This window comes from Drosophila willistoni (assembly GCF_018902025.1).
Source record: "Drosophila willistoni isolate 14030-0811.24 chromosome 2L unlocalized genomic scaffold, UCI_dwil_1.1 Seg168, whole genome shotgun sequence".
NCBI classification, from domain to species: domain Eukaryota; kingdom Metazoa; phylum Arthropoda; class Insecta; order Diptera; family Drosophilidae; genus Drosophila; species Drosophila willistoni.
Window position 1 is genome coordinate 20122349 of NW_025814047.1, and position 13775 is coordinate 20136123.

At 38.0% G+C, this 13775-nt stretch overlaps 1 protein-coding gene across 4 annotated transcripts in view; it reads right to left on the reverse strand.

Annotated features, from left to right (window-relative positions):
- Positions 1 to 13775, reverse strand: part of LOC6653260 (MOB kinase activator-like 3) — a 384779-nt gene that overhangs the window by 350393 nt on the left and 20611 nt on the right. The window contains exon 3 of one of the 4 annotated variants that reach the window (XM_047009568.1): positions 11164 to 11416. The exons of the other annotated variants lie outside the window; for them this stretch is intronic. Within the exon in view, the coding sequence (XP_046865524.1) occupies positions 11274 to 11416 (143 nt within the window). The 3' untranslated portion in view covers positions 11164 to 11273. Of the gene's footprint in view, positions 1 to 11163; positions 11417 to 13775 lie in introns of those variants that run through there. 4 annotated transcript variants of the gene reach the window in all.

A 13775-nucleotide genomic window follows, 5' to 3' on the forward strand; every position in this document is an offset into this window, starting at 1 on the left:
TGTCCTGGCATTTCATCCCTCCCGGGGCTCCACACATGGAAGGGTTGTGGGAGGCTGGAGTTAAGAGTTTTAAAACTCTGTTCTACAAGGCCACCTCCAACCAAAAGTATACTTTTGAAGAGTTCTCTACGCTGCTGGCTAAGGTAGAGGCTTGTTTGAACTCGCGGCCGATTTCTCCTATGTCTGAAGACCCCACCGATTCTTTAGCTTTGACCCCAGGCCATTTCCTAGTGGGCGGTCCATTGCTATCCGTGACGGAACCTGAAATCAAGGGTCAGGTTCCGTCTATCATTAACCGGTGGCAGCGTCTGAAGGCTGTGAGTCAGCATTTCTGCACCCGATGGAAAGACAAGTATCTGAAGGAGCTACATAAGCGCAATAAGTGGCGATTCCCTTATAAAAATCTTGAAGTGGGCGATCTGGTGGTACTTATGGATGACAATCTTCCATTTAACGAATGGCGTCTCGGGTGAATCCACCAAACATACCCTGGCAGTGACGGCAATGTCCGCGTCGACGAACTGCTTACCGCTCGCGGTACTGTGAAGCGTCCAGTCGCAAAGCTGATGTTTCTTCCTCCAGAAGAAAGAATTCAAACTCATTATGTAAAGCTACAGTAGCGTCCAGCACTTGGTCCTTCCTCCCAATTAAGAAAGGCCGAGCTGCCAGTAGTAATATGTGTATTCGATAGTCCTACATTAATCCGCTTTCTTCATTATTTGTCCCGGCAGCTTCCTGAATCAACTGCCTGGCCCACCAACACTCCGGAGGAAGCTGCTTGAGCGGTGACAGGTGCCGAATATGCAAGGAGGACCACCACACGCTACTCCACTTCCACGAGGAGCCACGTCGACGCACTCCATGCTCCGTCGTACGCCGAGTCACCCCCGAGTCCTCCAGATGAAGGGTCGCACCAACGCCAGCCTCCGATCCTAAGCTGACACTGGCCACAGTGCTGCAGCACCGCAATCCACATCTCATGCCAACAGCGATGGTACGTCTCGAGACGCGAGGAAAAACCTTCGACGTGAAGGCCCTCGTGGACCCTTGTTCGGCGGTATCGTCGATGGCGACGTCACTGGCCATGGCCTTTAAATTGACAGCCGTCAATATTGGGAAGGAAAAAGCGGTGGCAGCAGTGATCCAGTCCCCGATCAGTGAAGGATGGCGATTGGAGGCGATCCTGAAGTGGACCCGCAAATCTCCAAAAAGTTCGAGGGCGGATGATACTTTCTACCGACCGTCGTCGGTGTCTTTGGTCCTGGGCGCGGACGTGATGACGGAGGTCATGTTAGAAGGGAGTCTACCCGGGGTTGGCGGCCGGCTAGCTAGGTTTAGTGTCAAACTTATAAGTGAATAAACAGAACATTTAAGTGAGAGTGCTGCATTACCCAATTTCTTGAAGGAATACATTTTAAGGAAAAATTCATTTAGCTGCCTACTTAGGAAGTTGAACCCCCCTACGGAAACAAATAGTATTCCTATGTCTCTTAAGCTTTCCCTATGATCTATTATTTTTACGCTATTTACGCCATTATCCGTTGGGTGGTCTATTTTGGATTCTTGAGAACCCATCTTACTAAAAAAAAATTTGTTTAGATCTGTTTTCAATAATAAAAAACAATTTTTTTGAAAATACTTATGGATTCATTTTTTCTTTTTATTTATGCGTAAATTAAAAGTTTTTTTTTTGTTTTTTTTTTTTTTTGAGAGAGAAAAAAATTGTTTCAACTGTGTCTTGCACAGTGAGCCAAAGACATGGAAATATAGAGAGATAGACACGCGTAGGCTTACAGCTTGAACAATGTTTGATTACTATATCTATGCCTACGCATGTTTGTTAGTAGTAGCCTGACAAAATGTGTTAGTATTTGTACTGTGAAACAAGTGCAAGCTCGTACATATTTATGTTGTCTTAATTTTAAATAAAATTTCAATTATAATTAAAGGCAAGAGAACTGTTTACTCGTTGCGTTTCTTCTCTCTTTGGCGAAGATCAGCTTTACGTTGATTAACACGCTCTATGCAGCGTTTTGTATGTTTGTACATATGGGTGTTATTTTCTTCCTTTTTTCGTGTATTTCGCGTCCTTTCCAGCATTGTTATTGCGCTGCTGGTATAGTGAAATCCTAATGGGCATCTGAACTCGCCAAATCGATTGGAGAGGGCCGAGACAGTACTTCGACTGCTTGCATTTTCGTTTCATCTACAGATTCCTTTATACTGTGTTCCATTTTAGTAGATGAGTGGCTATTGTCATTTCGATTATTTTTTTTAGTTAGCAGCTTGCTTGCGTCCCTGTTTTTATAGGTTCTTTAGGACGATGTCACGGTTGCCATGTAATGACCGGGTTCCACTTTGATTAAATCATTAAGAGACGAACACGTCAGTGTCGTATGGTGGTAATATTCAGATTGATTTTTATTCAGAAAAATATTCTTTTGCTTAACCTATGTTTACATATTACATATAAGCTACAAAGAGAGGGTCAGTACACACACGCTGGCTTGGCTCTAGCGCATGTTACACTTGTGCAATGTTGCTTATGTGAATATATGTATGTGTGTATATAAATGTAAAGATGTGATGGGCACACTGCTCTCAGATTACCCCTATTATGACGAGAGAGGCGTGTGGCAGCTGAGAGTGAGTGGCATCTACGCGAGGGAGTTGAAGAGTAGACATCGTCGAAAACGGGCGCAAGAAAAAGACGTTAATAGAGCGTTCGGCAGTTGTAAAGTTATTTATTTACTTTGAAAACACATATGTACTACACCTCAATTTTAAACATTCAGTTAATATTATGTACAATAAATAATTTTAAATATAATATTATCCTCACATTTGGGGGCTCGTCGGTTTTGCGTGTGTTAGTGCATGTGTGATGTGTACAAAGTTCTTAGAAAAGTGTAAATGTGGTTGTGCTGGAATTTTAAAAAAACAATCAAGCTGTAAAGTTGCGGTTGGTTGATTTTGTAAAAGTTGGTACATAACTTCCAAATAACAAAAGTTGTACAGTTGTGAAAATGCCAGTAGTGCGCGGTAGCTTTTCTAAGAAATCGATCTCGAACACTCTGTCAGTCTGCGCCACGAAGTTGCGAAAAACCAAAATGTCGCCACCATTGCGCACAACAGCGAAGTCGAAAAACGAAAAGACGAACGTTGAAAAACAGACCTTGAACGAAACGTTTGGTCTAGTGAAGGAAGAAGAATTGATAAAAAGTAATATGGAAGTGAAAAAAGTTAGTGACGTAGAAAAAAGTGATCCCAGAGATCTAGACATAAAGATGCAACAGTTAATACAAATGTTGTGTCTTTAAATCGAGGCGGGTGAGAGAAAGTATGCAGAAGTTAAAATAAACCCTTAGCATTTCGAAAAAGTTGTATATGTGTTCGACGGTTACAACGTACCGGTAGAGAAATGGTTTAAGAACTTTGAGCAGAATGCGGAAGCTTACGAGCTCACAGACAAGCAAATGTATGTACAAGCGAGAAATAAAATGAGTGGTGTGGCACAGTTATATATCGAGCCAGAAACAGTGAGTGATGTTCAGAGTTTCAGTCAAATTTGAGTAGCGCTGACCTACATCAACAGTTACGCGATCGTTAAATGCACAGTGGTGAATCGTTTCACGAATATATACTAAATATAAGAAAGATTGCTAGTGCTGGAAAAATTGAAGACGCGGCGGTTATGCAATACATAGTTGATGGCCTTAATATTAAAAGCGAGTTCAAATTCTCAATGTACAACTGTAAATCGCTAAAAGATTTAAAAGAGTAATATGCTGTATTCGACCATGTAAAAAATTTGATATTGACAATAATCGTAAAAACACGTCTATTGCAAAAGTTGAAAACATCAAAAGTTAATCAAAACTGGGTTTTAGCGGGGCTTCAGGTCAATAAATCTTACTAATTTATTTGTAAGTAATCATAGGCAGCACAAAATGTGAGCAGGTTGTCTGTATAGCTATTTCAAGAACTACCAAGTTCTATCATCAGCAGACTTCGCTAAAGAATACACAGTTGTATTGTAGTGCTTGAGAGATTGCAGGCAGCAGGCTTTTATACGATTATCGATTTAGAAAATGGATTCTTTAATATGCCAATAGAGGAATTTAGCAAATCATATACAGCGTTTGATACTAGAAAAGATTTATACGAGTTTAATAGAGCGCCATTTGGATTTCGTAATTCTCCTGCTTCATTCATACGTTTCGTTAACCACATATTTCAGGATCTAATTAACAAGAAAATAAACCAATTATATATGGATGATATTATAGTATATGCAAAGTCAGTAAACGATTGTCTAGACAAAACCAAATTGGAAAATAAAACGGGGAAAATGTAGTTTTTTGCAAAAACGCATAAGCTTTCTAGGTCACGAAATTGAAGATGAAAAAATTTGGTTCGGTAAAGATAATACGATGGCCATCAGTCGTTTCGGAATACCCGCAAATTGGTAACCCGATTCTTAAGAAAGATTATTCCCCTCAGTATGCGCAGATAGCACGACCCCTTACCAAGTTGCTGAAAAAAGATGTCAAGTTTATTATGGGTCCAAGCGAGCTTTAATCGTTGCAGCAATTGAAGATGGCGATAATAAGTGAACCAGTGTTACACCTCTATTCTTACGAGGCACCAACCGAGCTACACACGGATGCTTCAAAAGATGGTTTTGGAGCGGTATTACTTCAGCTATTGGACAACAATTTGAATCCGATCTATTTTTGGAGTAAAAAAGGATCTGAAGCAGATTTGAAAAGGCATAGCTACATTCTTAAAGTCAAGACAGCATATATGGCGTTAAAAAAATTTCGACATTATTTGCTAGGGATCCCAGTGATTTTGGTGACAGACTGCATTGCATTTAAACAAACTACGAAAAAGCTGGACATCCCAAGAGAAGTAGCACAATGGATATTATCTACAAGATTTCAATCTGATCGTGGAGCACCGATCAGCAGTTAACCCTCTAACGCTCAAAAATGTCTTCAGTTATTTTATTTTATTATTTAATTTAGAAAAAAAAACTTGGAGCTTTTTGGCCATTCAAATATTTTTTGATCGTTAATAAATCACACCACAATATTTAGAAAAAATCTTTAAAAGCCCTCCAAAGCTTTTAACGGTACTTTTTTTCTTAATAAACACAAATCATGTGTTTTTTCGCGCGTGTAATATGATCTCCTGCATGTAGTGCTTTGCAGAAATTTAAATAAAAAAAGAGGGTGTCTAACGGTTAGACACGATAGAAGTGAAACCTTCCGTAAAACAAACTGAGAGAGAATGAGACGAAAGCAGCATTAGGAGCGGGATAATTATAGGTTCATTATAATATTGCTATAAAGGTCATGTTTTATTTTCTTCATTTTATTATTATTCATCCTCAATCACAAGCTTTCTGCTCTCTGACGTGACGGTCGTGTTTTTGCATAGCTCCTGAGTTTTTATTAATATTTATTGTTTTTTCTCAATTTTTAATTGTGCTTAATTTGTTTACACCTCCGCTGGTGTTGTTCGCTTGACTCCCTTGTGTTTTATTTCCATAATTCGCCAAATTAATCAGTTTAAACAGTTTTTTCTTTTTCGTGATTAGTGTTTGGTGCAATTACGTATTTTTTTTCTTTTTTTTTTCTCTTTCGTCATTGCTTCTGCAGTTGCTCCCCTCATCCCCCCCATCATACCATCAGTGCTAGTGGCTTTGTTGTTCTCTCTGCTTTGTGCTTGTGCTTAGCTTCTCTCCCGCGTAATCACTTTTGTAGGGCCGCCTCTCAAAGCTCGGCTTATAACTGTTCTTGCACTCTCTGTTGTGCTGTGCACTCTAGCTGTCTCTTTGTTTTATTTGTAATTATTGATTATTTATCAATAATTATCTTTGTGCTGTGAATTTAATTTTTCTATATATTCTTATATATATATAATTTTTTTGCCTTTCTTTCGGCTTTTCAATGGCTTGTTGTCTACCTAATTGCAAACATTCTGATCGTTTTGATGATCAGTATAGAGCAATATCTTGTTGGCTCTGCGATAATCTTATTCACTTAAAATGTGCTGGCCTCAATGGCCGCGACTACGACAAATTTTCTGGTTTGTCTGTGTCTAAGCCTGAGCTTGGCTTAATGCGATGGACTTGCCCATCTTGTGCCAGCCAGCAGCTTGATTTTAGCCGTATGTATAGGGATCTTCGTTTAAGGTTTCTTTCTTTAAACAAACTGGCCAAACAGCTGTCAAACGAGTGTGACTCTAGCGTTCAATTATTGTCGCAATTCAAATTTGTTCCACCTTCTGAGAAATTGCACAAGAAATGTACCCTTGAGTTGCCTCGTAAGCAGTCGCCAGCTCTCTCTATTACTTCCTCTCCGATTTTACTTTCGCCTACACCATCTTCTTGTCCCTCTTTATGCTCTTCTTTTCAGATTGAAGTACCCATTACAAGCCCTGGTGTACCTCAATCTATCCCTCACGGGAACTCTGATCAATCACAGGATCATGCCGGCTCTCAATCACTTGCGGATCCCAATGCTCTTCCGCCTCCACTAACTGTAGTGCCTCATCGCAAACAATTATTTATTTCTAGGCTTGCTCCAGATACTTCTGAGTCGTCTGTGGCAGCTTACATTGGTAATATTTGCCCTGCTAAGGTTTTAATTCAAAAGTTTAAGTTTTCGAGGCCTCGCGAAATCTCCTCTTTTAAAATTGCAGTACCAAATGAGTACTTCTCAGCTATGGTTGACCCTAATTTTTGGCCAGAGGGCCTAGTTGTACACGAGTTTGCGCCCAATAAGCGCTCTCGTCCGTTGCCTGTCCACCTTCCTACTTTATCTTCCGCTTCAAAAAACTAATAACGTCTAGTCTTTGCATTCATTATCAAAATGTAAGAGGACTTCTTACCAAGCTGTCGAACCTTTTCTGTGATAGCCAAACCTTTTCAGCTGACATATTAGCTTTCTCTGAAACTTGGCTTAACTCCTCTGTTCTAGATAATGAAATTCTTTCTAATAATTTTATTTCTTATAGGCTTGATCGTGTTGGTCGTCGTTGCGGTGGAGTACTCATTGCTGTAAACTCGAATCTGTCTTCAAGTGTGGTGCCGATTGATCTCCCCTTAGGTGTTGAGTTTATTTGCGTCGAAGTTACATGTTCTAACTTTAGCCTATATATCTCTTGTTCTTATATTCCTCCAGCTTCTGATATCATGATCTACGTGCACCATGCTGATGCTTTACGAACTATTTTTGGTCGTCTTAAAGATCGGGATGTTCTTATAGTTTTAGGTGATTTTAACTTGCCTAATATTTCTTGGCTTGTTGATGATAATCTATCTTTCTTAATTCCTTCATCTCAACATGTTTTTCTTGATAGCCTACTTGAATGTCCACTATATCAGTTGAATTCTTTCCTTAACTGTTCTAAAAGAATCCTTGATCTTGTTTTTGTCTCTGATCCCACTGTTAGTGCTGTATCGCAAACACAGCCACTAGTGAAACCTGAAGATCCTTATCATCCTACCATTGAAGTTACTATTTCTTACAATTCCGTTACTAATTTATTTAAAAACATCTCAAATTCTCGTCGTAGATGTTTTCGTAAAACAAATTTCAATCTTCTTAACAGCCTTATTTTCTCTTTTGATTGGTCGTTTCTATTTGAGTGCTGCGATATAGATTGTGCAGTGAAGTTTTTCTATTCTGCTCTTAATTCTCTAATTGATAAATGCGTTCCTTATGTGAATGTCTACCGTCTCCAGCTCGCCAGTCTGGTTCACACGTAGGCTCTCTAATCTTCGTAACATTAAATCGAGATATTTTAAAAGATTTAAAAAAACTGGTTCGCGACTTGACTATGCAAATTATTGTATAGCCAAATCTCAATTGTGTCTCTTAAATACTCAATGCTACAACAATTATCTCGTTCGCTGTAAGGCTGAATTTTATAATAACCCCAAAAGATTTTACAACTTTGTCAATTCCAAAAGACGCTCTAATGTCCTGCCTTCCACCTTCAGACTTAACGACCAGTCTGCTAATAATGATTTAGATATTGCAGATCTGTTTGCTAAATTTTTTCAGTCGACATATTCTACTACTGTTTCGGATCCCACACCCTATCCCTTTTCAATCCCACATTTAAATTGTATGTTTTTTCCCAGTATTACTGAAGACTGTATTCTCTCTAGCTTGTCATCTATGAAGTCTTCCTTCGTTCCCGGGCCTGATGATATACCTAGTTGCATCCTTAAAATGTGGTCTATTTCCCTATCTAAGCCTTTAGCTCGGTTATTCTTTATATCGAGTGAGACTTGTAGATTTCCTGATATTTGGAAGGAGTCATTTATTATTCCGCTTTTTAAAAAGGGTAGCAAATCGGATGTTTCCAACTACCGTGGCATTGCCAAACTTTCGGCAATACCTAAACTGTTTGAGAAAATTATTACGTCTTCTCTTCAACATCTATCCAGATCCACTATTTCTCCTTGTCAGCATGGTTTCATGAAAGGTCGTTCGTCGCTTACCAACCTTTTAGAATTGACTACCCTTGTACACCATGGCTTCCGTAAAAAGTGTCAAACTGATGTTATTTATACTGACTTCAGTAAGGCTTTTGATACGGTTGATCATTCTTTGCTTCTCGCGAAACTTAACATCATGGGTTTTTCACCAAAATTATTGGGTTGGTTAAAGTCGTATCTTATTGGCAGAACCCAAAAGGTGTCTTTTCGTTCCTCGATATCTAAAACTGTTCGAGTTACGTCAGGTGTACCCCAAGGCAGTCATCTGGGCCCACTATTATTTACATTGTTTATAAATGATTTGCCTTTGGCCTTGGCGCATTCACGCGTGCTCATGTTTGCGGATGACGTCAAGATTTGTTATTCCTATAATGATCCTTCTTTCCAACAGTACTTGCAATCAGATCTCGATGCGTTCTGTGATTGGTGCCACGTTAATAAATTACACCTTAATGCCTCTAAGTGTTCTTTTATGACTTTCAGTCGTTTGTCTCCGCTCCTAGCTCATTACTCTGTTAAGTCTGTTCTGTTAGATTGTGTACCATCGTTCAAAGACTTAGGCGTGATGTTTGACCCAAAACTTTCATTTAATGTTCATATATCTTCTATTGTCAATAGAGCAAGCAGCCTTCTTGGCTTCATTAAACGTTGGGCCAAAGAATTTGATGATCCCTATGTAACAAAGGTTTTATACACTTCGTTAGTTCGCCCTACTCTAGAATATTGCTCGCCAGTGTGGAACCCGCAATATGATGTTCACCAGCGTAGTATTGAATCGGTACAGAAGCAATTCCTTAAGTTTGCGCTACGCGGTCTAAATTGGGACCCGGGTCTTCGCCTACCTTCTTATTCTGATAGACTTCTTCTTATTAATCTTCCTTCACTTTATAACCGTAGGCTTGTTTTTGGCATTCTCTTTCTCCATAAACTAGTCAACGGCGAAGTCATTTCTACCAATTTACTAGATACGCTGTATTTTTGTGTTCCCTCACGTCGGACCAGAAACTTTTTTCCTATTCACCTTAGTAGATGTCTGACTAACTACTCTCTTCACGAACCTCTTCGTGTTCTTTGCCAATCTTTTAACAACCTTTCTCACCTTATCTCTCCTCATCTTTCTGTCACTTCTCTTCGCGCTATACTTTTTAATCATCTACAGCGAAACCAATGAAAATATTCTGGACTTGGATTGGCTGCAACTCATCCCTGGCCACATTGGCTGTGAATCGGGGCATAGCTGGCACCTCGTGCAAATAAAACACCTCCACCGGGCCGGGGATGTTTAGTTGTGTATAAAGCTAAGCTACCTTCTTCATTTAATTACTATCTGTCTTTAGCTTAAGCTTTTTCGTCGACTGCTGTGTTAGTTGACGTAAATAAATAAATAAATAAATAAATAAATAAATAAATAAATATTCAATGTTTTCAATTTCAACAAATGATACGAGTGGCTTATGATAGCTAAAATATGATACAAATGCTTTGGTTTCGATGTTGTCAACATATCTTTGAAATACCACGTCAATTGTTGTTTTTGATCGTGTTGTTGATTCAGTGCGATTGTTACACATTTTTAAACTGAATGTTGTATTGAGAAAGTCAATTAAAGCAACCGCTGTGTCCAATGCAAAATTTACGTTAAAATCGCCACTTAAAATCATTGGAACTTTATCGTAATCTTTTCTAAGTATCCGCGATACTTCTGGTGTATACTTTATTAAACTTTCATGAATGAATTCCGTGATGCTATTTATTGATTGATTGGGTGAAATATAAATTGCCACAATTAAAACTGTTTTTCCATTGCTCAATCTGGTTTCGCATGCACATATTTCTCCCACTTTAGAGAGCTGAACAGACAGTGATTCTAGTTGCTGTGCATTCATTCATTATATATTTTGTGATACATTTTTATTTACTTTTTATACCCTTGCAGAGGGTATTGTAAAATTGGTCAGAAGTTCGTAACGCACAGAAGGAGGCGTTTACGACCTGAGAAGCTGAGTTGATATAGCCATGTCCATCTGTCCGTCCGTCTGTGCGTATGCGTTTTACTCAGCCGTCTTAAGAGCTATCGGGATGAAATCTTTTTTTGGGGTTTTTTATTACCCGGGTAAGATAAAGTATGAAAATCCTTAGGATCGGACCACTACGACGGCAATTTACAAAGTGTCGACGTGGCTCTGTTGTTAGTGTGCTCGCTTGGCGATCGGGCGGCCGGGGTTCGACTCCCAGCTTGGTCGAAGTTTTTCATAATGCTTTTTATTCATAATGCTTTTTATATATTTACATCTCATTCTCTCGTAGGCTAAATACTATAAGATCTATATGTGTCTCTTTTTAGTGTCGCTTTTTCGTTTCATCGAGTCTCAAATCACTTCCAACGATTCTAAAGAGGTTTTCACTTCAAAAATCTATTTATGCTGCAATTTAACAAAAATTGTTTCAAAATATACCATACGAATAAATAAATTTAAAATTTCTATTCAATACTTTTTTTTACTCTCAGATGCCCAAGAGTGCCTTGAGACACTTATTACCTTTTTTCACCTGGCAGCTAAACGAAAACTTCTAGTTTTTTTCTGATTTTTTTTTTTTTTTTGAGTTTAGAAGCCTTTATTTACTTAAAAAAAATTGTTTTTCTTATTTTCCTCTGTAAAGTTGCGGTTGGTTGATTTTGTAAAAGTTGGTACATAACTTCCAAATAACAAAAGTTGTACAGTTGTGAAAATGCCAGTAGTGCGCGGTAGCTTTTCTAAGAAATCGATCTCGAACACTCTGTCAGTCTGCGCCACGAAGTTGCGAAAAACCAAAATGTCGCCACCATTGCGCACAACAGCGAAGTCAAAAAACGAAAAGACGAACGTTGAAAAACAGACCTTGAACGAAACGTTTGGTCTAGTGAAGGAAGAAGAATTGATAAAAAGTAATATGGAAGTGAAAAAAGTTAGTGACGTAGAAAAAAGTAGTCCCAGAGATCTAGACATAAAGATGCAACAGTTAATACAAATGTTGTGTCTTTAAATCGAGGCGGGTGAGAGAAAGTATGCAGAAGTTAAAATAAACCCTTAGCATTTCGAAAAAGTTGTATATGTGTTCGACGGTTACAACGTACCGGTAGAGAAATGGTTTAAGAACTTTGAGCAGAATGCGGAAGCTTACGAGCTCACAGACAAGCAAATGTATGTACAAGCGAGAAATAAAATGAGTGGTGTGGCACAGTTATATATCGAGTCAGAAACAGTGAGTGATTTTCAGAGTTAGAGACAAATGTTGTGTTTTGAGTTCGAGTCAAATTTGAGTAGCGCTGACCTACATCAACAGTTACGCGATCGTAAAATGCACAGTGGTGAATCGTTTCACGAATATATACTAAATATAAGAAAGATTGCTAGTGCTGGAAAAATTGAAGACGCGGCGGTTATGCAATACATAGTTGATGGCCTTAATATTAAAAGCGAGTTCAAATTCTCAATGTACAACTGTAAATCGCTAAAAGATTTAAAAGAGTAATATGCTGTATTCGACCATGTAAAAAATTTAATATTGACAATAATCGTAAAAACACGTCTATTGCAAAAGTTGAAAACATCAAAAGTTAATCAAAACTGGGTTTTAGCGGGGCTTCAGGTCAATAAATCTTACTAATTTATTTGTAAGTAATCATAGGCAGCACAAAATGTGAGCAGGTTGTCTGTATAGCTATTTCAAGAACCACCAAGTTCTATTATCAGCAGACTTCGCTAAAGAATACACAGTTGTATTGTAGTGCTTGAGAGATTGCAGGCAGCAGGCTTTTATACGATTATCGATTTAGAAAATGGATTCTTTAATATGCCAATAGAGGAATTTAGCAAATCATATACAGCGTTTGATACTAGAGAAGATTTATACGAGTTTAATAGAGCGCCATTTGGATTTCGTAATTCTCCTGCTTCATTCATACGTTTCGTTAACCACATATTTCAGGATCTAATTAACAAGAATATAAACCAATTATATATGGATGATATTATAGTATATGCAAAGTCAGTAAACGATTGTCTAGACAAAACCAAATTGGAAAATAAAACGGGGAAAATGTAGTTTTTTGCAAAAACGCATAAGCTTTCTAGGTCACGAAATTGAAGATGAAAAAATTTGGTTCGGTAAAGATAATACGATGGCCATCAGTCGTTTCGGAATACCCGCAAATTGGTTTAACCCGATTTTTAAGAAAGATTATTCCCCTCAGTATGCGCAGATAGCACGACCCCTTACCAAGTTGCTGAAAAAAGATGTCAAGTTTATTATGGGTCCAAGCGAGCTTTAATCGTTGCAGCAATTGAAGATGGCGATAATAAGTGAACCAGTGTTACACCTCTATTCTTACGAGGCACCAACCGAGCTACACACGGATGCTTCAAAAGATGGTTTTGGAGCGGTATTACTTCAGCTATTGGACAACAATTTGAATCCGATCTATTTTTGGAGTAAAAAAGCATCTGAAGCAGATTTGAAAAGGCATAGCTACATTCTTAAAGTCAAGACAGCATATATGGCGTTAAAAAAATTTCGACATTATTTGCTAGGGATCCCAGTGATTTTGGTGACAGACTGCATTGCATTTAAACAAACTACGAAAAAGCTGGACATCCCAAGAGAAGTAGCACAATGGATATTATCTACAAGATTTCAATCTGATCGTGGAGCACCGATCAGCAGTTAACCCTCTAACGCTCAAAAGTGTCTTCAGTTATTTTATTTTATTATTTAATTTAGAAAAAAAAACTTGGAGCTTTTTGGCCATTCAAATATTTTTTGATCGTTAATAAATCACACCACAATATTTAGAAAAAATCTTTAAAAGCCCTCCAAAGCTTTTAACGGTACTTTTTTTCTTAATAAACACAAATCATGTGTTTTTTCGCGCGTGTAATATGATCTGCTGCATGTAGTGCTTTGCAGAAATTTAAATAAAAAATCTATTTATGCTGCAATTTAACAAAAATTGTTTCAAAATATACCATACGAATAAATAAATTTAAAATTTCTATTCAATACTTTTTTTTACTCTCAGATGCCCAAGAGTGCCTTGAGACACTTATTACCTTTTTTTCACCTGGCAGCTAAACGAAAACTTCTAGTTTTTTTCTGATTTTTTTTTTTTGTTGAGATTAGAAGCCTTTATTTACTTAAAAAAAATTGTTTTTCTTATTTTCCTCCAATAGTTTAGAAAATAGCATTAGAGGGTTAAGATGCACGTGGACTGTTTAAG